The 25,952-nt window shown below is 39.0% G+C and overlaps 1 protein-coding gene across 5 annotated transcripts in view; it reads right to left on the reverse strand.

Moving 5' to 3' along the window:
- AIG1 (androgen-induced 1) overlaps positions 1-25,952 on the reverse strand; it is a 292,472-nt gene that overhangs the window by 177,496 nt on the left and 89,024 nt on the right. For all 5 annotated transcript variants that reach the window (XM_011997167.1, XM_011997166.1, XM_011997168.1 and 2 more), the window contains exon 3: positions 5,303-5,404. In XM_011997167.1, coding sequence (XP_011852557.1) covers positions 5,303-5,404 — 102 coding nt within the window. The remainder of the gene's footprint in view (positions 1-5,302; positions 5,405-25,952) is intronic.

The following is a 25,952-nucleotide window of genomic DNA, read 5'->3' on the forward strand; positions in this document are numbered from 1 at the left end:
GATTTCTGAGAAATCAGATTTCAAAGAAACAAAGAAAATTTACAATTAAAGCTAATGAAGTACTAAAAAGAAAAGATGGCAAATAAACAACCTAAAGATGCACCTCAAGGAACTAGAAAAGCAAGAACAAACAAAACCTACAATTAATAGAAGGAAAGAAATAACAAATACCAGAACAGAATTGAAATAGAGACAAAAAAATTTCAAAAGACCAACAAAAGAAATACTTGTGTTTTTGGAAAAGATAAGCAAAATTGACATACCATTAGGTAGACTAAGAAAAAAGAGAGAAGACTCAAATAAATAAAATCGGAAATAGAAAAGGAGACATTACAACTGATACCGTAGAATTACAAAGGATCAGGAGAGGGTACAGCTCAGGGGTAGAGCATTTGACCGCAGATCAAGAAATACAAAGGATCATAACAGATTATTATGAACAACTATGTACCAACAAATTGAAAAACCTAGAAGAAGTGGATAAATTCCTGGACACATATAACCTATCAACATTGAGCCAGGAGGAAACAGAAAACCTGAATAGACCAAGAACAAGCAATGAGATTGAATAAGTAATAAAAAGTCTCCCAACAATGTAAAGCCCAGGGCAGAATGGCTTCACTGCTAAAGTGTACCAAACTCATAAAGAAGAACTACCATAAATACTTCTGAAAATATTCCAAAAAATTAAAGAAGAGGGAATTATTCCTAACTCATTCTATGATGCCAGCATTACCATGATGCCAAAATCAGACAAGGACAGAACCAAAAAATTAAACTATAGGCCAATATCTCTGATGAACATATATGCAAAAATCCTCAACAAAATACTAAAATCCAACAGCATATCCAAAAGTTTATATTTATCCCAGAGATTAAAGGATGATTCAACATACACAAATTAATAAATTTGATACCTCTCATAAACAAAATGAAGGACAAAGCCCATATGATTATCTCAATAGACACAGAAAAGTGTATTTGATAAAATTAAATATCATTTACAATAACAACTCTCAACAAATTAGGTATAGATGGAATATACCTTAATACAATAAAGGCCATATATGACAAACCCACAGCTAACATTATACTAAAGAGACAAAAGCTGAAAGCTTTTCCTCTAAGATCTGGAACAAGATGGAACTAAAAATGATGAGCTCATAGAAGTAGTGAGTAGAATTGTGGTTATTAGAGGTTGGGAAGGGTAGCCAGGAGGGGAGAGTATGAAGAGGTTGGTTAGGAGACACACAATTATAGCTAGATAAGAGGAATAAATTCCAGTGTTCTAGAGCAATATAGAATGAATATAGTTAACAATAATTTATTGTATATTTTCAAAAAGCTAGACGATTTTGAATGTTCTCAACATAAAGAAATGATAAATGTTTGAGAAAATATACATGCTAATTACCCTGATTTGGTCATTACACATTATATACATGTTTTGAAATATCACTCTGTACCCTGTAACTATGTTAAATTATTACATGTATGTTAAAATTAACTTTAAAAGGTACAAGTAAAGGAAAACAGAATTATGTAGCTGGTATACAAAGGAGGCAGGGAAACATTTAAATTTTATAGCATATGTATGTGGTACCCATTGAAAATTAAAATAAGCAAATACATTTTTGAAAAAAGCTACAAATAAAGCTAATGAAGTACTAAATAAAATGTTTTATCCTCCTACATTATCAGATGTAGTTTTATAAAACAAAATAGAAAATATGTGATTGGATAAGCAGTAAAACATATATATTTACAAGCTATAAATATAAATATTTAATATTTAATATAATAAGAATATAAATATTCTAAAACTATATTTTCCTTGCCTTCATTTCAGCAAAATTATTAAATATGCTATTATAATGGAAAATTTCACAAAATTTTCACTCTACTGACAGTAATAATCTAAAAGATGAATCGAAAATAAAATTATAATCAAAATGTATACAATTTGAATTTTCAATTAAAATACATACATTAAAACAAATGTGAGAACTTTTTTGTTCTTGAGACAGGGTCTCACTCCTGTCCAACAGTCTGGAGTGCAGTAGCATGATCATGGCTCAAGCAATCCCCCCACCTCAGCCTCCTGAGTAGCTAGGACTACAGGTTCATAACACCACATCCAGCTAATTTTTTTTTTTGAAGAGACAGGGTTTCACCAAGTTATCCAGACTGGTAAGAAATTTTGAATGGACTTATTTCCATATATTTAAAAATATTATTTTAAAATTAATATTAAAAACCAATTAGAATTAAAAGCAAATACAAATTATAATAGTTATTACAACTTAAAATATTATTTAAACAAAGAAGAAAATGCTCATTTATTTGAAATGTCATTTTATTACACATTTTATTAAAATTATTCATAATTCCAGCATTTAATGTTCATATTTTAATTGCTAGGCTAAAGGATCAGCATCATGGTTTATCAATTTTGTATCTATAGTTACACAGATACAGAATTCAAGTAATGTAAATTGTTTAATATTGCAAAATATGCCTGAGCCACCATGCACAACTTCTTTCTCCTCAGTAATTCTGGAACTATCAATTGGAACATGAGGAAAAACAAAGAACTGGTCATTTATCACTATTAGGGCACAGAATTCATTGTGAAAGAATCTATTGAGCTCACATTATCTTAGAGGATTTGACATATTAACTAATTTATCTTTTCTCTTTCCTAAATATTTGTGTCATTCAATTCCTCCTGGTGTTTCTAAGTAGTATTTGTCTCCAGGAGTAAGAATTTTAAGACATCAAAGTGAATCAAGGTAAAATTAACAGAGGCAAGTCAAAGTTCTAACGGCTGGATACATGCTTAATAAACCATTTGTTCAAAACATTAAAAATTTAGAACCAGGATCCACAAAGACTGTGATTCATTCTCTGGCATGAAGGTAATATTGTGCAGTTCAGGCCTGTTAACAATAGGCCAAAGTGGCCGAGACTTTAATTCTATAGCACATGACGCAATTATTTGTTGTCAGCAAAATTTCTCCTAATGTCAGAACAAGGTAACTGACATCATTTCACATTCAACTGGAGGCTGCAACTTCAGGAGTCTCCCTTTAATACTCACAATTTGGACACTCTAATTAGTTATCTAGGTGATATTACTCCTCCTCATATTTGGAGATGTCACAAAAGATACTATTTGTACAAGAATATGCCTGCCTTTTGGCCACAGCCTGCTCCTGATTGAACACATGACAATGTTTTTTGGTGTAACGTTTGAAGTGATGATTTACAAAGCCTATCTCCATTTACAACTTAGCTCTTGGAGATAAGGAATTTCATAATGTCTTTTTCTTAAAAATACGCACCTAATTATTGACTGATTTATCTTAGACAGCTAAAATATGCTAAACAGTTTGAAAGTAAGCTTTAAAACACTCTGAAGATGTTTCTCTTATATTTTGTTAACTTTACTGTTGTAAAAGCTATACAATGCTACTCTTTTTATCAATAATCAATTAATGTTTTGCTTGTTCAGATAAAATGTGGCCACACATTTGAGGCCAGACAGGCCTGCATTCAGATCCCACTTCTACCACCCTGAGCTATGTCATTTGGGAAAATTATATAATGCTTCTGAGGTTCAGTTTCTTCATTTGTAATTGAGATCATTCCTTATTTGCAGTGCCATTGTGAAAATTTAATGATACAGTCACTGTGGAGTGCCTGGCACACAGTATATTCTCAAAAAAATAAAAAATAAATAAATAAATAAATAAACAGTAGCTATGTAACTGACAAAGAATTATGGAAATCAGCTATAGTGAATTCATTCATCAATTTAATAAACATGTATTGATCCTACTGTATGCCAGACAACTGGGCAAAGTGCTTGGAATAGGAATTCAAAGGCTGGTTTGCACTAGGAGCTTAATATTTCTGTGGGGATACAGACATGCATAATAGAGATATGAAAGTGTTGTGCAAGCACAAGTAACGGAATAGCTAACTTTGCTTGGGGAGTTAGGAATGGCTTCTTAAAGAAGATAGAAACTAAGCTAGCAGGAATTTGTCAGGAAAGACTGAGAAGGGCATTTGGGGCAGAAGATTGCAAAGGCATGGAGTTACGACGTGCTTTTCACATTCAAGAAAAGGAAAAAGTTGGAGAGGGCCATAGTAACCATGCCAGGCCCCATGGATGGCTAAACTGAACTGACAAGACCCAGCTGATGTGTTTGGAAATAGACCAGAAGTGCCATGCTAATCCTTCAAGAGTGTGGCTCTAACTGAACTAAAAAAAAATCTAATGCTCTGAGATATGCCACTTTTGATGAATTGGCTTAAGGAAGGATTGATCAAAACCCTTCAGTACAGTGATGTTCGTTTGCTAGACACACCACTTTTCTTCAAATATATCAAAATTGGGGGCAGAAGGGAAACTGTTATTTTGTACTCAAGGCTCATGATTTCCAGCTTTTCCTTCCCCTATAATTTCTTGTGATGGGCTGCCCTTTTCACCAGGAACACCCTGGGACATGTTCTAAAACTGCTGTAACCAAAATGCATGCTTCTTAGTTAATAACAAAGTAGTGCTCAATTCCAAAAGCTGAAAGGGAAGATGACACAAAATTTCACTGCAGAAAATATATCCTCAAATGTTGTAAAATGATGTGAAAACCATCCAAAGCACTGGATTTGAAACTAGTGAGGGGAACATCATGGCTAAAGCATCAGAAAGAATTAGACTGAGAAGAAGGAAAAGGCCTCAAAGCCACAGGCAAACACCCTAACTTGGGCAGAACCCTAAGAGGCAAACAATCCCACTGCTAAAGACACCTCCAAATGCCTGCAACAGATCTCCGAGAGAAAGTAACAGCCTTGCTGCCCATCTGAGGGAAACTGTCCAGCTGCAGTAGTTACTTCCAACAAAATCCTGTCAATGTGAGGTGCAGGTGGAGCGGAGAGCGGGTGGCTGTGTAGGTGGGAATCTAACCCTGGGCTCTGAGGACAAGCCTTCTAATGGCACAGAAATTAAATTCATCCCAGAATTGGCTAGTTATATTATTTAACACCACTGACACACCCACCTTAATAATCTGTGGATTCATCTACTACATAGTTTGAATAATGACTCAATTTCATGGGAAGAAGTTTCTATTTATATTCAGTAAATATTACAGTATTCTCTAATTGTAATCTCCCATTATAACCTTCCAAGATTTCATGGATTTTTAGGCAAATTCTATGGAAGGTCTAAATAGCAGATAATAGCTATTTAATAGATTTTTTTAAAATAAAGGAAAGCCATTTGTTTTAATCCACTCACCATTCCGTGATTCAGCCACCCTGGGATAAAATTATCCAGCAGCTTCGGGTATATCATCTCTCTGTCATACGCATAAATGATCCAGAACACTGCTACGACAAACTGGAAGGAAAAAGAAATCTTTTATTTCAAGTTCATTGACTATTCACAACATACAATTTATTGGTTAACAATAGTTTAAAGAACCCAACAGAATTTGGAATGTATGATGAAAGACAGATCGGTAAACCAGCTAATGATTGGAAACACAGGCCTAGCTTCATTCCATTAGTAGTAAAAGTTAAGGTGCCTCCTCTATCTCTGATCTCCCAACTGTGTTCTTTCAGGCAAAGGGATTGGTTTCTGAGGGAGAAAGAAGAGGCCTGTTTTCATGAACAGCTCCGTTTCAGGGCTAACTGTACTGATCTGATTCCTCTCAAGAGGGTTTAAAAGTTCACTGGTGGTTTTTCGGATCCCATTACCCACTATCTAGGGTTAGCACACATTCAGGAAACTGTCGGGTATGTCCCTTTTCCTTGAACCCATCATGTGGTTTAAATTAATCTTCACATTCTCAAATTTCCACTTCACCACTAGCAGCATTGAAACCACTGCTATAAAATCTCCTCAAGTCACATTTCCAGCAAATGTATTAATTTATACAGACTAAGCAAGGGCTTTAGCTGCACTGAGAAGCTGGGTCCATGGAGGGTAAAGGAAGATTCCTAATGCTCTTGGAATAACTTAGAAGTTCATCTGGGTTCCAAAGGTTTGTTTTGGCCCAACAGCAACATAATCATCAAAAGAGAGTAGAATACTCAATGTATTATTTTACCCTTCTTCCAACTAATGGTGAGAAAAGTAGTTCAGATAAAATAATGAATGGTCCGAGGTCTTAACCTTCAGCACTGAATTTAAAAGAAGTGTATGTTTTTGTAAATGTCAAAAAATGTAGCACAGAAAGGGAACCATCCCACAGGAAGAGATAAAAGTCTCTGTAGAGTGATGTCTCAAAATAAAAAATGCTACAAAATGGAAAAATATAGCATAAATATTAGAAACAATTTTGACTTCATTTTATATCTCATTCATGCTCCCATATTTTATTAATAAAAATAATAGTTTAATGCCACTTCAAATTGGTGGTTTTGGTAGGTTGGTGGAAGAAAAGGCCAGAATGAAAGAAATTAAAGTGGTGGTAGGTGGCAGGTAGAGGCAGTAAAAGGCAACTCCCGTTTCATGGCAATGGGCAGTGAGGGAAGGCAAAGGAGGCCGGCTATCTGAGACATGTAACAGGGATCAGGAGGGGGTGTATGATCTTACAAAATAGGAGATTCAGGCAGTATTTTGATTGGCTAAAAGTCAGAGTAAAAGGAGATAGAAACGGAATGACTGATAAGCAAGGCCCAGGAAAAGAAAGGGATTAGGATTATAAATACAGATGAAGCATCCTTCCCTTTAAAGTGAAATGCAAGCACTTTTGCTGACAGTTGGAAATAGAGCTGAGTGCAAAGGATTTGGGGCACTGCTATGGATAATGTGCTAGGAAGTCCATAGAATATTTAAAAGGAAGACTGTCATGAATCAGGAAGACCCAACAGAGATCTAATAACAAGATTTTGTAATAGAACCAACCAGAATGTTTTCCCAGGCTGTCTTGAGGTCTGTGAAAATGAGGATTTAGGAAAAAGAGGGTTTAGGAAAACTTGAGGATCCTAGGGATTTTGTAGCACAATGGCTTGGGTAACTGGGACAGATAAAAGGTTGAAAATAAGGGATGCTATGAGAACAGAAGAACATCTTTAAGCAACTGGCTAGCATTTCTAAGCTGGTACTTGGATTACATGAGATATCACACCTAAAGATATTAGTGACAGACAGTAAACACTTAATTAAAGATAGTCATTCCTGTTTTCACTTCTTTTGCTGGATAGATGTGACAAGTGACACCAAACCAAGTAGGGCTGATCATGTGCTCTGATGCCAGGGATGCATCACCAGACATCACAGCAGTACTACCCCGCCCCATGATTCCAGCCTTGCTATTCAAAGCGGATCAGCAGCACTCATGTCACCTGAAAGCTTTTAAATGTACAGGATCCCAGGTCTCACTCTGATCTGCTCTGATCCTGCATTTCAATAAGATCTTATGCACATATAAGTTTGAGATGTTCTGCTTGGGGAGGCTCTACTTTGGCCACCTTGAGCCTCCTCCCTTCCCATGGAGTGAAGAGATCCTGTGGCCAAGTGGCTTGTCTATGCGGAGCATGCACCTCTTCCCTTGGAGATCACACCTGGAGTAACTGTGAGCCTGGAATTCCCTGCCCACATAGTCATGAGTATGCCTTGGGGCATTTGTGGATCTCCCCCTCCAGTCTGAACCCGAAGGTAGACTGTGCAATAAATGTGTGTTTGCCTTAATCTGAGGGTGGTAAAGGCACATCTGTTTCTGGAGGGTGAGGACCAAAGGTTTGCATTTTGTCTGGGTGTCTAAATACAGGCATGAAGCCACTTCAGTCCTGGATGGAGCCACTGATGCAAATCTCTTCACCTTTGCCATATAACATAACCTAATCAAGGGAATGACATCCCATCATATTCACGGGTCTCTCTGATACTCTATGGAAGGGGATTGTACACGCTGGTGCAGCGGGGGATGGAATCTTGGCGTCATGTTGGAATTCTGCTTATCATAGGCTCCCACTGTGTTCTTTCTTTCCAAATTGTTTTGACTCTTTTAAGTCCTTTGCATTTCCATTCAAATGTTAGAATCTCCGACTGTTAATTTATACAAATATCCTGCTAGAATTCTCATGGTGACTGTTTGGGGAGAGCTAACATTTTAATAATATTGAATCTTCCAATCCATGAGGATCATTTGTATCCCCTAACTTGAGTCTTCTTTAATTTCTCTCAGCAAAGTTTTTGGTTTTCAATGCACAGATACTGCACGTATTTTGTTGAACTTATCCATAAATATTTCATGTTTTGTGATGCTATTGTGGAGAGTATTATATTTTTTAGATTCTTTTTTGTTAGTTTATAAAAATGAACCAATTTCTGAATATTGACATTATATTTTATACCTTTGCTAAATGTATGTAGTAGTTCTAGTCGCTATTTTAGAAATAGTTTTGCATTTTATACTTACATGATCTGCAAATAAAGACAGTGTTTTTCCCTTATAATTTTATGCATTTTACTTCTTTTTTTTTTTATTGCACTGCCTGTGACCTGCAGCAATATGTTGAATAGAAGTGATGGAGAGTGAGCATCCTTGCCTTCATCTCTATCTTAGGGAAAGTGTTCAGTCTTTCCACACTTAAGTTTGATATTAGCTGCAGGCTTCTCTTAGTTGTCTTTTATCAAGTTGAGAAAAATCTCTTCTATTCTTACTTTATTTGGGAATTATATACATACACAATGAATAAGTGCTTAATTTTTGAATTTTTTTCAGATGGTTTTGTTTCATATATTGAGATGATCATATAGTTTTCCCTCTTTATTCTGTTAATATGGTGAATTATATCAATTGATTTTGAAAGTCAAACCAACCTTATATTCCTGGTCATCATATATTATAATTTATATAAATATATATATGTTTTTACTGGATTCAATCTGCTGATACTCTGCAAAGAATTTTCTTTTCATCTCTATTCATGAAGTATCCTGATCTCTGATCTGTAATTTTCTTTTCTCATAATGTCTTCACCTAATTCTGGGAATAGTATAAATTCTGGAATCAAAAGATGAGTTGGGAAGTGTTTCCTCCTCTATTTTCTGAAGGGTTTTGCACAAGATTAGTGTAATTTATTCCTTATGCAATTGATATACTTCCCTAGTAAAGCCGTCTGGACTTGCAATTTTTCTGGTGGGTAGATTTGTGAATTCATTTTATTTAATAAATATAGGGCCATTTGGGCTTCCTACTTTTGCTTGAGTTGATTTTGGTCACTATTGTCTTTTGTGGAATTGCTATATTTCATCTATGTTTTTGAATTTATAAAATTGTTCTTAATATTTCATCATGGAAACTAACAAATGCTATGAATCAGGTATTTTTTCCCTAGAGAGAGCCCACTGTTAAATATTTACTAACATACCACTATTAGGAGTCACTTTCTGTTCACCACGAGTGATCATTCACAGCATCCACAACACATGAGACTCAGTGTGAAGCTTTGGTCAATACTTTGATCCCTACCTTATACTGAGGGAATTATACGGGTTATTAAAAGTGAAGTGACTTTCAAGAAAGTGTTAGTTACCTTTCTAAGTGTAATACTAGAAGGTCAGGAGGCCCAGCTAACTGAGTAATCAGTCTTCTAAATAATTCTTTAGATATAAACACAGAACAGATGGTAGCTTCTTGGCTTCCTGCACTGATATCCTCCTGATAGTATAGCCATCAGCAAACCCAAAATAAATTTGAACTCTCCTACCAGGGCATGGATATGGAACAAAAATAGTTTCTCTTGGACAGGCTAAGCAATACTGAAACCTTCCACTGTTGTGAAGAAGTGTCTTCTCTGGCCAGGAGCAATGGCCAGCTATTCCTCATCCTACACCTGCTGCTTCTTGGCTGCCAGGAACAGAATACTGTACTTGAACTGAGAGTGGAAGGAGCACAGTCACTTTCCAGTCCTTTAAGCTTTGAGACAAAATACTTGAGTGACAGCTAGTCATTGATGTCTCATTTGAACCCCCAGAATTACTAGGAAATTAATGCCAAAAGAAAATTGGATTCACAATTTGCCTCCTTTTGAAAGGAGTCTCTCACATGGAGTCTAATAGAAGCTGAAACTTCAGCTTTAGTCCACTTCTAAGAAGAAGCTTTATTGATTAATGGGAAATTCTTTGGAATTGGGTAAGACCAATTAGAATGCAAAGGATGTTGGAGAGAAATTTGCCATGAAGAAGGCTAAAGAGTCACTTATCTATAGATTGGTCTATAAAGGCCGGATAGCATCATCTCAAACATTCACAGTTGACAGAGGGAAGGAAGGAGGGAAGAGGGGAGGAAATGGATACATCCTTAAAGTCTGCAGCTTCAACTGGATAAAATCTTATACATATTCTGATATGTCAGTACTGAGACTTTACCAAATACTCATAGGAAAAAGTTTAAATTCTGTTTGGGGCTCTATTACCTTGCTTCCAGATTTCTTTTTCATGACTTACTTTCCAGTCAATTCTTTCTGTTGCAGAAGGGTAATCTTTAGAAATGTTTCCAATTGTGATTTCTCTATGCAAACAGAGAAAGCATGGGCATGAGAATAAGCTGGGTGTTGTGCATGCTATCTGGCTTCGTCTCTGAGGGCCCCCATGCAAAGAGTGAATGTTTCCTTCAGCAGGACCCTTGCCTTCCTACTTTCGAGATCTATGGAATCCTGGGTGTCCAAGTCCTCTCCTTCTGGCTGATTTTCCTCAACCATACCCTCAAATTCAGAAACGTATAGTGAAGCTTAGGGCTCTGTAAAATGCCACAGTCTCCTTTGTTTCAGAGGACAATCAGTTTCTAGGATTCATTCCTAAAAGCTTGACATGGAATTCCTCTCCTTAGAATGTAAGTCTGTGAGTAATGTTCATTATTTATGCTATGAATTCCTCCCAAATCATCTTAAAACCCGAATCTCCATATGGAGAATTGCCAAAGCACATGTTGATGTTATGCTCTTTTTTTCATGGGTTTTAACTTCATCATTTTGGTACATTTACAATTTATCCATATTTGCCTAGATTTCTGTTCTTCATTATCTCTACTGACTCAGGAAGTAATGATAGAATACAAACCCAGCTCCTACAAATGCCTACATGATTTGGTTCCTTCCTTTCTCTCCAATCTCGGCCTGTGCCATGTTCTGTCTTGCTCCTTCAAGCCCAACCGGTAATTTGTTCCTGAAAATTATTAAGCTCTTTCCCGATTCAGGGCCACAGCATTTTCTACTCTGTGCCAGGAATGCTCTTCCCCTCCTTTCACATGGCTGGATTCTCTGTTCTTTCAGGTCTAGCTTAAATAGCACCTGCACTAGACCTTCCACTGCTCTGTTGTCTATTATAGAACCTGGCAGACAACAGGCTCTTGCTGTTGTTGCTGCTGCTCAGTTCTTCCTTGTTTTGTGGCTCCTCTATGAGAAAGTGAAGTATCAGAGAACAGGAATTGGTTTGTCCTGTTCATTACTGGTTCCCCACTGCCTGGCATAGAGCATGGATGTGATAAAAATTTGCTGAATAAATGAATAAAGTCTATTGCTGTTCCTTGTACCTGCCAGACTCCACATCTCCCACAGGAGCAAGTACCTTTTTACTCCTTTTCTTCCTATTGACCTAAAATTCCTCCTGTATGTTCCCTGTGGATTTTTGTCCTTCTGTGTGTAAGGAAGAAATCTCCTTCCTTCCAGGCTACTCTTATGGCCCAGCCCTTCTCAGATCATCTATGAGATAGCTCCTCCCTCACCTGCTTAAGTCTTTTATCATCCTATAATAATCCTCTGGACTTCAAGATCAAGAGCAAGACTGAAAGCTCTCTTTCCTTAAGTCAACCAAAAATTAGTAGAATGAGAAACAGAAGCAAAACTGATGAAACAGTAGGAAACACCCATAATCCAAACATCACTCTTTAAAAGGCTGCCAAGTGTTAGGAAAATTAAACGAGGACATGGGGAGACTCTGATGGAAGAAACAAGATCCTGCAGCTCTCTGGTTCAGCGAGCAGAACAGAGCGGTCTTTACAGGTGGCAAACCCTGAAGGACATTAAATGACCCTTGGCTGGGAACATGAGGTCTCGATGCATGGAAGCACTGGGGAAATGCTCTGATCCCTGTTTGGCATTAGGGGTCAGAGGTGATGATGCTAAACATGGAAACGGGCTAGTGTGTCATCTCTGCCAGAGCAGGATGTGGGTGCACTAAGGTCAACAAGAAAAGAGTGGTGGTAACAAGCCTGAATATATGGCTCATGCTCACCTGATGGAAACAAAGCTTTATGTCACCATCCAAAAGAGTTGTGATAAAAATGAGCTGAGGAGAGAGAAACGAGTTGAGCTCACACAGAGGCCATTCTCCAGGACAAGGCAGTCGTGGAAAATAGATGGAAATTCAAGCTGCCCTAGCTCCTTTCCCTAGCCTGTCTCGAGTTCTATCCTTTCACAAATAGCTGGCTCGGTAAGAACAAACCAATTTAAGAATGCATAATCACAAGAAACGAAACAGTATGGGATGTAGTCATAGATACCACAAAAAACATAAAGAGGAAGATGATTTTAAGAAGTCAGCGGAATGATACACACCAGAAAAGTTTGCCCCAATAGGTATAATTCATGATCAAATAATTCTCCATTAAAGAAAAGAGGTCAAAGAAGAAAAACTGAGATTCGAGAGAAGATAGAGCAAGAGGAGAAGAGGATAAAGGTGAATGAACTTATGAAATAAATAAAACATAAAAAATAAAACTGAAAGTCACATTAGAGGCAGTAAAAGGAAAAATTGCCTTTGGTGAAGACAGTCGGGGTTTAGCTTTCTGCAGAACTGTGGACTAGATACACTGAAAAACCTTCCCGCTGTGAAACACTAGGTGCTAAATAAATTACAACAAATATACTTTTAAATGTATTGCTGAGCACACAAGAAAGGAAGGGAAATCACTAGGAGCCACAAAAAAAAAAAAAAAAAAAAAAGAAGAGAGGAAAAATGAAAACAGAAGCAAACTCAGAAACTGGGACTGCCTGGAGGCAAATACCAATATGAGAGTCAGAGCACTCTGTGGACTGTGGTCAAGGAGGTGGAAGGCAAGGCCTGAGGCCACACAAGGTGATGGAGGAAATCAAGCCAGAAGAGCCTGGCCCGCAGAGGGCCTACACCTTCAGAGAAAGGGGAGCCTGGAGAAAGTACTCTCTACCAAGTCAAATAAATTGCTTTTTACTCCTAATTGCCCAGACTTTTTTAATCAAAAAGGTTTTTTAATTTCATTTAATTTTTTTCACATTGAGAGAATCATTTTTTCCTCTTTTATCTTTGTATTAGTGAAAGCGAAGCTAAGATAATTAAGCAAGGTCTGCAAGGTCTGAAAATAAATTTTAAACTTACACCAAATAATTGTAATGGATACTGTAGTGCTTTCCCAGATCCCCTCTTCAGAGTCAGGGCATCCATTGGCCAGTGCTTAGGACTATCAGTTGCTGGCCGTTCTCAGCTGTATCCTTCAACGGGAGTTGCCCTCAGCTACAGGGAATGGAACAGCCCAAGGTCATGCTCCCTCCTCAAGGCAGTACAAACCCAATGACTGGCTAATGCAAGGATACAAAGACACTACCCAAATTTAGGATGACTGTGAAGGGCCATCCCAGCTCAAGAGCTCCTACTGTGTCTCAGTTACAACTACAATATGGGTGAGCTTCCCTCTCTGCCCAATGCTGTCTTCCTTACTTCCTAACAGGGGCACCTCCCAAAGGCTGCCTCCTTCTGCATCTCAGAGCCTGGTCACAGGAGTCCAATCTAAGACAACACCGTTCATGTAGAAGTGCAACAGACAGATACGTTGAAGCACGAACATATTTGTAATAAATAAATCACTATAAGGAAATGTATAAAAAGTAAACATTCTTTACAATCTTCACCTGCAAAGATCTTTATTGCCAAAGGGAGAGGTATATCTTTCAAGATCTTTTTCTACATATGTAAAATGCACTCTACACATTATTCTATGAAATTAGGTCATACTATACCTAGTCTTCTGCAATTCTTCTGACTTAATATTTTAAGAAGATACTCCATGGTTCTTAAGTGCTCCATAGAACCCCACTGTAGGATGATGTACCATAGTTTACTCAAGTACTCACTAATGGATATATGCATTCTTTCCAATTTCCCAGTTTCTAACAAGGCCACAGTAGATGTGTTACATGTATGTTTTTATGTACCTACATTGGACCTCAGAGGGATAATTTGCAAAAAGCAAAATTACGTTTGCACCAACCTACATACTAGGAGAGATGCTCCAGGATCTGAGGCCCCCATTGTTGGCTCGGCTTGCTGACATGAGACTCCTTTGTCACTCCCTGTCCCAGTACCACTGCCTTCACCCCAGCTTCAGGCTCTAATGTCCCTATCCTGGACTCCTGCAGTAGCCTCTTGGCCAGGCTCACCGGCTTCAGTTCTCTTTAACTCCATCTATGCTTTATCTTGGTGTCTGAGTAAGCTTTGAAGAACTTGCCAGTTCAAAAGTCCCAACGGCTCCTCCATGCCTGCAGGACAAAAAATCAAACTTCCTTTGTGGTCAAGCCCCAGATGCTCTTCCCAGTCCCTTTCCAGCTTCTTCCAGGGACCCTCTTCACCAGACCATGTGTGGCTTCCCAAACTCATCACACACTCTAAGTATACATTCCTTTGTGGGTTTTATAACTGCAGCTTTAAATTCATTAAAAAACAACCCATTTCAAAATCTAAGCTTTATCCATTACTGCTATCGTGGTGCACTTGTTTTCTTCCCCCAGTTTCTTGTCAAACATAATTGCTTCTTTCCTTGACCCCCACAACACTGTGCTTGTAACACTGGCCTACTTAACTCTGACTCCTGCACAGCTGCCAGTTCCTCTAAGCTGCTGAGGGCTCTTTCACCCTCCAGGTCCCCTTTCCCTAGAATGCCTCCCACCATCCCACCCAGCTCACCCTACCATAGGAATGGGAGCTTAGATATCACCCCCCCAACAAGAAGCCTCTCCTGAGCTGTCCTAGCTTCCGGCCCCTGGTCTTCGCACATGCTCTCATAGCTCGTTACATTTTTCCTTCGTAACATAAGCACAGTTACCATGAAATAACTGACTGTACACTAGGAGCGGTTGTTCACGCCTGTAATCCCAACACTTTGGGAGGCCAAGGCAGGCAGATCATGAGGTCAGGAGATCGAGACCATCCTGGCTAACACAGTGAAACTCTGTCTCTACTAGAAATACAAAAAATTAGCCGGGCGTGGTGGTGGGAGCCTGCAGTCCCAGCTACTCAGGAGGCTGAGGCAGGAGAATGGCGTGAACTCGGGAGACAGAGCTTGCAGCGAGCTGAGATCACGTTACTACACTCCAGCCTGGGCAACAGAGTGAGACTCTGTCTCGAAAAAAAAAAAAAAAAGAAAGAAATAACTGACTGTGTAATTACTGGTTTCTCTTCCCAGTAGAATGTAAACTCCATAAGGGCAGAGACAAAGTCTATCTCTTCTCTGTTACACTGTCCCATCTCTTTTCCTGCCTTATATTTTGAAACTATTTTGAGTGGCTCCCGCCTATAATCCCAGCACTTTGGGAGGCTGAGGCAGGTGGATCATTTGAGGACAGAAGTTCGAGACCAGCCTGGCCAACATGGCAAAACCATGTCACTACCAAAAAAAAAAAAAAAAAAAAAAAAAAAAAAAAAACTGCCAGATGTAGTGGTGTATGCCTGTAATCTCAGCAATTCAGGAGGCTGAGGCAGGAGAATTGCTTACCTGAGAGGTGGAGGCTGCAGTGCACCAAGATCACACCACTGCACTGTAGCTTGGGCTACAGAGAGAGACACTGTCTCAAAAACAAAACAAAACAAAAACCCCTCTATTTTGAAATAATCTAAGACTCATAAATTGAAAGACAACACAGTGTTCCCGTGTATCCTTCCCCCAGCTTTCCCCAGTGATATCATCTTACATAGCCATGGTACATCCTCAAAACCAGAAGATTAACATTGATCCGATACTATAACCTACAGACCAAATTCAGGTTTCACCAGCTTTGACATGCACTCATTTTTGGTGGAGGTGGGAGTGGTATCACACATACAGATTTGTATCACAAGTGCCCTGCTCAGGATACAGAAGCATTCTGTTATCACAAAGAAACTCCCTGGTACTAACTCTTTTTTTTTTTTTTCCTTTCTTTCTTTTTACACAGAGTCTCACTCTATCGCCCCAGCAGGCCTGGTACTAACTCTTGATACTCACACCCTCCCCACAACCTTAACTAGCCCCTGGCAACTGTTGATTTGTTCTTCATCACTACAGTTTCGTCACTTTGAGAATATTATACACATGCGATCTTTCTCAGTGCTTTATTAAGGCTGGCTTGCCTTTGTGTAGTCTTAACAATCTAAGGGCCAGAGATTTCAAAAGCAACATGTTCTTTAAGAATCATAACTACTTTAAGGTAGCTACTATTATTTTACCTACTCTTACAGATGAAAAAAACATATCTTTAGAAAATTTTAATTTTAGTAACTTTCCCAGAGTCAAAAAGTTAATAATGTCCAAACCGGAATGTGAGGTCAGGCAGTGAGACCCCTATGCTTTCAAATTTTTTTGCAGGGGGAGTAGAGACAGAGTTTCACTTCATTTCCAGTCTGGTCTCGAACTCCTGGTTTCAGGTGATCCTTCAGCCTTGGCCTCCCAAAGTGCCGGGATTATAGGCATGACCCACCACACCTGGCCACTTTGAATCTCTCTAAACACTTTCTGTACATATTAGATACTTTTGAATCTATTAATAATTAGCCGAATAAATAAATTAAATGCCAAAGACTATTATTTCATAGCTAGTTCTGGGTCCCCTAGAGGAACCTGCATATAGTCGGAACTCAACTTTTGGCTAGTAAATCTGGTTAATCATTCTAGAAAAAAACTAAACGGAAAGGAAAATGGTCATGAATGGTGAAAAATCATCAAGCTGGTCCTCTGGATTGAACATGCCTCACAAGGCCACAGGGTAGCAGCATTCTTGTCTGTTATAGTAATAAATGCATTAATAAAATCTCTGCTGGGCACAGTGGCTCACACCTGTAATCCCAGCACTTTGGGAGGCCGAGGCAGGTGGATCACGAGGCAAGGAGTTCGAAATCAGCCTGGCCAATATGGTGAAACCCCATCTGTACTAAAATACAAAAAATTAGCCAGGCATAGGGCACCTGTAGTCCCAGCTACTCGGGAGGCTGAGGCAGGAGAATCACTTGAACCTTGGAGGCGGGGCTTGCAGTGAGCCGAGATCGCACCACTGCACTCCAGCCTGGGTGACAGAACAGAACAAAAAAAAAAAAAAAAAAAGCATTTCAACCAGGATTATTTGACCAGGTACCTCTTCCCTCTATGAAATTCATATCCATAAGAAAGAGAAGCAATAGTGACTTAGAATACTTGCTGGTCCTAACTGATACCTGGGTCTTGCCTTGTACCTTGCACATTTCATTCCCTACTCAAATTTTAGTTAATAGGCTCCCATCATATTCTCATTTTATCTTTGAGGTAGAATCTTTCCCCAGAATGCCAGCTTGCATGGATGGATCCCTGTGACTAGCTGTCTCTCTGGATTTGCAGATGGGGTCTTTGAGGTTGTACCCTGTGTCATCCCTGTGACTTGAGGCTGAAACCGCACCAATCTTGCCATACTCCTCCAGTTCTGTCTCTTCTCACAGCCTCAGGCATCTCTATCTGGTCAGTTTTACCACTGACCAAAACATGAGAATGATGGCTATTAGGGTTGATTTTTTTCCCACCTACAGAATCCAAATTGCCTGGGCTTGGCTTCTAGTGGTGGCAGTCTTATTTTGTGAAGAGTGATGTCTGAGGGGTCTGGTTAGCAAGGTGGTGTGCATTGTGATAGGGTAGGGCGTGGCGAAAATAAGGCCTGGAGGGAGGAAACTTTTGTACATCTGGTTGTCTTACGCCTCACACAGGTGAGATTATCCCGTAAGTTGAACATTTTACCACTCTAATAACTAATCCTCCTGTTATGGGCTCAGAGTTAGATCCATTTAGAATGGAACTCCACTCCAAATAAATAAAGCAAGGCTTCTTTCACTCTCTGTCAAGTGACAATAAATGAAATAATTAAACAGATATCCATAAACCTCACATAAGACTATTTTTAATATGCTAGGGAACCACTATCAATTAGGATTGATTTACGTTTCTTTTGGAAAAAAAAAATCTATTTGGGCCTTTTCTCCACCATAAAATCACTGAATAATCAAACTCTTGCTGTCTTTCTGTCTCATTTTTTAAATAAAAGGGGACTATAGATATTTGATAAAATTACATTAATGTAAGTATCCAAAGGGTAGCTGTAAGTACACAGGAGAGACATCCAGCTAAACACATCTCAGTTACCTGAGGATAAAAGTAAGAAACACCTAATTTAATCCAATCTAGTACAAGTTAATTAACAAACCAATCATGCTTTTTTTTAGAAGCATCCTATGTTAGATGACTATGTGTCAATGCCTATATTTGATGCCTTGGGTGTAGTAGCAGAGTAACAGAATACTATTGACCAGAATACTACTGTAACAGTGGAAAGTGAAGGCTAATAAAATGAAATACAGCGTACCCAAGAAAGATACACTAACAGGAGAAAAATGATCATAATAGTGAGTAGGTGTATGGGCATTAAAGAGCAAAAATGCATCGCCAGTTTTGTAGACAGGACAGGGTTCCCTGGCCACCCGAGGAAGCATTCTGTTCTACCAGGCCAGTCAATCCCCACTGTACAAATGAATTCATCAGATTATAGTAATTTGACTACCTGTCACTATTATCATCCAATTCAAGTTCAACCAGAATTCGGCGTCCCTTTTGGCTTCTTCGAAGTTATTGCCTCTAGGGAGAGTTTGGGCAATCTGACAATTTTTTAGTCCACCTGATAAGTTTTTCACAACATAAATTACTTATGTTTCTGATTTAATCTTTAGCCTATAATCATTTACTCAGCATAAGTTCATTGACTGAGAGAAGGATTATCTCAAAACAGACTAACAAAACAGAGTGTTCTGGGCTACAAGAACATTTCGGGACTTCCAAGCACACTAGGACACCCACAAATGACTATATCACTGCTCTGGAATTGCTATGGGGCTAGGAGAGGAGGAAGGCTATGGTTTTCTGTTTTGTTTATTTTAGATTATGTACATTAAAAACTAGGAAAATACATAGCAAGTTATACACATAATTTGCAATGGGAAAAGAACTTTTGGAGAGGCTGGCATATTTGTTTATTGGTATCGTATCAATAACACATCAATATTTTTTGTTTTTCTCTATGAACCATTTGCCATTTACATTTAGAACATGAACATCTTTAAATGCGAGCACACTTATAAACACAATAGTGAATTATTTTCCAAAAGTGAGTAGTTGTAGGAGGACTTTTCTAATACCTTCCTGTGGGACTTTCTTATTATAAGGGTAATAAGTGCTTATTGTGGAAATTGGTGTAAACTTTTGCATTTTGCTTTTAAAATTTTTCTATGATGATCTATGCTGTATAAATAAAGTGGGAGGAGTCAGCAAACAAATGGTCATCTTTGGAATCAATATGACTCAAAGATGGATATACACTGTCCACGAGTCTGCAATCTTTCTGCTTGAGAGCACTTCAGAGCTTTCTTTCTTGGCATTTGGTCTACCTGCTTAAGCCCCATCTAGAATCATGGACCAATGATAGATATTTTTGTTGTTGAAAAACACTTTTCATCAATTAAGAGATACAGTTATACTCAACTAATTAACTTTGAGTATCAGCAGTTGAGGAAGGTGCCAAGATTGGGGAGAAACATCTGCTTTGACACTGATCTGTGAAGAGGAACCTGGGGATCCAACGTAAATCTACTTCATGAGGGTGATTTTCTCGCCCATGAGCTTTTCTTTCTTTCTCCTCTCTTAATACCCTTTTTGCTTGAGACGCTTCAAGCACAAATGTCATTCATCAAACATCACTGATCAGATCTCATAGAGCAGGCATTTTCTTTCGATAGGACAGAGGCAGAGAAAGAACCAGCTGCTACAGCCAGGATGGCAGCAGTTTTCCCACCCTAATGGGCCCCAGTCTTCTTCCGGACATCACAATCTGTAGGGACGAGTGGCTTCCTGTTGCTCAGTGTCTCTTATTTATTAGGTAAGATCCTCTTCTAGAGTCAGTGAAATCATACGATAGTGGTTAGCTTAGTGACTGGCACTTAGCACTCAATATACGATAACAGAACTTGCCAGAACGTCTATTGAAGGCTTCTTTCCATTTTCCTTACTTCCATCCCTTTTTAAGATAAAAGGCATAAGAAAGTTGCTCTGCCTTTCTTAACACCATAATATAGAAGGCACTTACCCAAACAGTCAAGATTAATTACAGAAGGCCTTTGATGAACAACAGGGCTCAGGATGCTAGTGTTTGCCTGAGTGACAGATTTGACTTACACCACCTCAAATCCTTGTTTAAAATGGGTGGAGGAATCAATTATAAATTTAAAAAGAAAAGCAGATTTGACTGAAAATCCTTGATAAAGCAGAGTTTTGGTAATTCTTTTAAAATGTTTCACGGTGTAGGTGTCATTCAGTTTTTAGGATGCTGCTGTGGAATGCATTGGATCACTTCTTGCCAAAAACAGTTTTTTTGCAATTGTGTAGCTACAAACTATGCCTTCTTGGAAGCCCAGCGATGATTCACAGATGATATACTGGATACATTTTGCAACCAATTTTTTTAAAGGTAGCCAATTCTACTGATATAACCTTATTTTCACATATTAAAAACAAGCACGTTGGGTAAACATATGGTAGCTAAAATCTGCATGCAATATTTGAAATGAGAAGACAAAGAGGGAAGGTTTTCTTTTCTTGTCAAAACGTGCACTTCGCAAGCTGTCCTGTAAAACTGTATAAAACCATTGGCTCTACAGTGTGAAACAGTGTATCAAAAGGAGACAACAGAAGCACAAATGAACACAGTCTGTTAAGCCACCTCAAGGAAAAAGATAAAACAGTTATTTTCGATCCAGATTCTACACAACTCCTATTCTCATTCTGATACATTCTGCAAAGTTAGAAATTTTGGTCAGCTCAGGCCTTATGTACATAGCTAAAGATGTCTATCAGGCAAATAATGAAAAGCAAAATTAGGTTAGGTTTGTCAAAAAGTTTAGAGTACAATCACACATCACTCAATGACAGAGACATGTTCTAAGAAACATGTCATTAGGCTATTTACCATCCTGTAAACATCATAGACTGTACTTACACAAACCTAGGTGGTATAGCCTACTGCATACCTAGGCTCTATAGATGGTATAGCCTATTGCTCCTAAGCTACAGACTACTGAATACCACAGGAAACTGCAACACGATATTAAGTATTTGTGTGTTTAAACACACCTAAACATAGTAAAGGCATGTTGTTGGTGGTTTTTTCTTTTCTCTCTCTTTTTTTGTTTTTTGGAGACATAGTCGTGCTCTTGTTGCCCAGGCTGGAGTGCAGTGAAGTGATCACAGCTCACTGCAGCTCGAACATTTAGGCTCAAGCAATCGATCTTACTGTAGTCTCCCATGTAGCTGGGACTACAAGAGCATGCTACCAAGCAGGTTACTTTTTAAATGTTTTGTAGGAACAGGGTCTGGCTGTTCCCCAGGCTGGTCTTGAACTCCTGGCTTCAAGCAACACTCCCATCTCAGCCTCCCAAAGCACTGAGATTATAAGTATGAGCCACCACATCTGGCCCCTAATACAGTTGTTTTGCTTTTCGTTTTGTTTTTGAGACAAGGTCTCACTCCATCGCCCAGGCTGGAGTACAGTGGCACAATCTCAGCTCACTAAAACCTCCATCTCCCAGGCTCAAGGGATCCTCCCAGCTCAGCCTCCCGAGTAGCTGGGAATACAGGTTTATGCCACCATACCTAGTTAATTTTTTTTTTTTTTTTTTTTTTTTTTTGAGATGGGATCTCACTATATTCCCCAGGCTGGTCTCAAACTCCTGGGCTCCAGTGATCTGCCTGCCTTGGCCTCTCACAGATTACAGGTGTGAGCTACCACGTCCAGTCCATAATACAGGTTTATAGTCTTATGGGACCACTGCTGTATATGTCATCTGTCATTGATGAAAACGTCATTATACAGCACATAACTGGTTGCTAAGAGCAAGCACTCCATTAGTTGGAGTGTTAGGGTTCAAAGCCTGGTTGATTTACTGGCATCATTTACTTGCTGTGTGACCTCAAGCAGGCAAGCTATAAAATGGGAACCCCATCTGTAAAACTGCAAAACAGAAGAGTCTTCTGTGAAGTGAGAATGATGGAAATTCCTACCTTCTGGGGATGTGAGGATTAAATAAATTGTTCCAGTATAGCCCTTAGCACAGTGCCTGGCCCACAGCAAGCATGTAGTGAGAGTCAGTTCTCATTCCATTGTTCAGGCTCTTGGGTTGTTTGCAGGTTTTGCCTCCTTGGGAAGGGCTATAGTGAGAAGACTCAGAAAGTACAAGTGGAACTGTTCGCTCACAGGCAGGAACTAAAACAGGTGACAGCAGAGGCCTCCGTATGTGGTGTATTCTTCAGAACTCTGAGCTAATGGGGTGGGTTCAGGTAGCATTTCTGAATGTTCAGACCAAAACGTTGCTTTATTAATGAATCTGGCGGCCATTTTCCTTTGGTGACTCGGTGCTAATTTTATTGTCTAGCGTAACAGCCACCCACTGGGCCAGGGCATGCTCACAGTACCCTCTGGCCAAGGGAGTGCGGAGTCTTCCTTCTTTTGAGTTATGTATGCATGCATGAATGCAGTCTTCTTATTTCATAGTTGATTTTTAAGTGAAACAAAGGGGAGGGGAGATGTCCTCAGGATCAAGTGGCAAGGTGATAAAATTCCTCTCTCGTCATGCCTGTGAACTTGGGCCTGCCACTCCTTTGTGTCTAGGATTTTTTCTTATTTCACATTCCTCTCCAATCTTTTCTGGTCAAAAATGAACAAAGTAGCAGAGAACCCAGAAAAGCGCAAAAGCAGACAAGACTTAAGGGCTCCTTCCACTCCCTCTGTGGCATAGCTTTCTTCAGTTTCCTCATGTGGCAACAACTCCACCAACACAGCCCAAATTCCCAGTATACATTTGTTGCTATGGGTAAATCAAGTACCGACGTAGCCTACTTATGTACAGACCGAACCTAAAGGGACATTCTCTGGTGGGAAACTTCTGGAAAATGTGCTCTTCAGAGGTGCTTAGGAGACTGTGAGCTGGCTGGCAGGGCTACACTCTCCTCACCACCTGCCCTCTCCTCATCTTCCCACTTTCCCACCTGAGTTTCTGCATCACCTTCCCAATAGTCAGAATTATGCCTTCACTTTTGTTCCGTAAGAGGGATAGAAAAAGGTACAATGAATGAAAGTCCTATCCTGGACTGGCTATTTGTGGTAAAATAAGCAAATCATTAGAATGGTAATCACATGGGCACAATTAAGTTAGTAAATTTTGTGTAGGTGGAAGGTCCACTAGCTCCTTCCTTGAAGGGAAATTACTTTTTTATCGGCTGATGTAACAGTACATTTTGGTCCAGCTAAAGGAGTTAAGAGTTACCTCAAAACACCCACGGGGACAATAGTAATTTCAGGAACACCCACAGAGCAAATAAATTATTGTTTCCTTTTCTACACAGAAAGCAATGGTTAGGGTGGAGGGATGAGGTGAAAGGAGAAAGGTAGAAAGAGAAAGAGAGATAGGGTGAGGGAGCGGGAGACAGAGAGAGAGAGACAGAGAGAGAGAGAGATGGGGGTGTTGGGGAGATAGAGGGAAAGAGGGATGGAGTGAAATATTCAGGGAAGGAAGAAGAAGTGTGAATGTTTTTTTTCTTTTCTTTTAAAATCAAGAATATTGCATCTTGTCCCTGGTCCCCAAAACAAGGACATATATAAGATCCTGGTTTTGTGGGTCACATTGTTGAGGACAGGAAACATATGTCTAGTGTTACTGAAAATCAATTCTACCTTTTCCTGATCTCAAATTTCAAATATATATTTTACTTATGACTATAATTATGGGAAGAAAATATCTTCATTTTGTGAGATATTTCTGTGATTTTTTTTTTCCCCAGAGAGAGAGTAGGAACTCTGTGAAATGATCTGTGGGACATGATAATGTCTAGGGGAAAGGGTGGTCAAGGAAAATCTTACTTATTGAACCCAGTTGTCTGAATCTCTTGAGTTTGTGGTCTAAAGCAAGGGACACCTCTGACGAATTTGATATGGAGCTTTAGAAATTAAACTATTTCATCAAATGTGTAAGAAATCTTTCCTTGAGAAGGACTTCTTCAAATATCAGATTTCAGTTGTTGTTTATGATACTACTGGTAAGAATACACTAAAAATGATTATTGGTAGAGAATGAATGGGAAAAAATATACCTTTTTGGCTACAACAGAAAATGTCCATGATTAATCTTATCAGCTTTACTGTATATATTTTTCATACTGACATAAAAAATTACCTAGAATCATACTAGTTTTTACTTATTTTACATATTGTTATTCCCTAAATTTGTTACTTATTACATTTTTTAAAACTCCTGGTTTTGTTTGGGTAGCAATATGCCCAGCCCCTAAGGATAAACCATAATTAGTTTAAGCCCTCATGGTAACTTCATTTCCTTCTGCTGCTTCTTGCTTTCCCAGGCCCACACTGCTGGTTGTAGCTCTGTGATGGTTCTGACCAATGGGACCTATGGTGAAATCTGCGGGTGGAGCTTCTGGGAATAATCTATTCGCCTGAGGAAGAAACAGATACTTGGGGAGGGCTCCCTAGAGTTTCTTCCTTTTCTGTCCTTGAACATGGTTGTGAAGGATGTGATGCTTGGTGCTTTATTAACCCTCTCGAGGATTTAGGTGGCAAGTCCAAGGACAAAAAGGTAACATTCTAAAGATAAATGTGTGGAAAATATAAAATGTACAAGTCTCAAATGAAAATACTGCCTGGACATGGTGGTTCGTGCCTATAATCCCAGCACTTTGGGATGCCAAGGTGGTGGATTGCTTGAGCTCAGGAGTTTGAGACCAGCCTGGGCAACATGGCGAAACCCTGTCTCTACAAAAAATACAAAAATTAGCTGGGCATGGTGGCACACACCTGTGGTCCCAGCTACTCGGGAGGCTGAGGTGGGAGGATCGCTTGAGCCTGAGAGGTGGAGGCTGCAGTGAGCCGAGATCATGCCACTGCACTCCAGACCAGGCAACACAGTGAGACCATGTCTCAATAAAAAGTACAATATATGAAAACACTGAGCAATACCACCCTGAAACTGCCTGTCAAAAAGTTTCATGTCTTGTGAGATATTAAATATCTTTATTATTTAAACCACAGTTGGCTGGATTACACTCAACTAATATTGAATTATTTAGACACTGCTCCTAATGCTTGGGATAAAGCAGTAAATGAAACACACAACTTCCCTGGTCTCACAGAGTATGAACCAAGTCAGAGAAGACAGACACTACACAAATAAAAGAATAAACATAATATGCCAGGTAGTGGTAATCATCATGGATAAAATAAAGCAAGGTAAAGGAACAGAGAAAAATGAGAGGCTAATTCATATAGATCATTCATAGAAGCTTTGCTGAGCTTATTTGAGCAGACTTGAATGAAGTGAAAGAGTGAGCCAGGCGGATTTCTGAGGGTATTCTGTTACTCGCAACTGAATGCATCATTATCTTATACATCCAGTAAGTTCGTAGTCATTCTTCAAATAGAGCTTAGATGTCATTATTTCTGAGAAGTCTTTCAGGACCTCCCACCTACTTAAATTAACCCCTCTCGCTTTGCGGATACTCCTCTGCACCTTAAACACATGTATTATTATACTCATCACACCCTATTTTAATTTACTTGTTGATATAGCTTATAAAGCCGCCCTC

This window comes from Mandrillus leucophaeus, unplaced genomic scaffold, assembly GCF_000951045.1.
Source record: "Mandrillus leucophaeus isolate KB7577 unplaced genomic scaffold, Mleu.le_1.0 Scaffold531, whole genome shotgun sequence".
NCBI lineage: Eukaryota > Metazoa > Chordata > Mammalia > Primates > Cercopithecidae > Mandrillus > Mandrillus leucophaeus.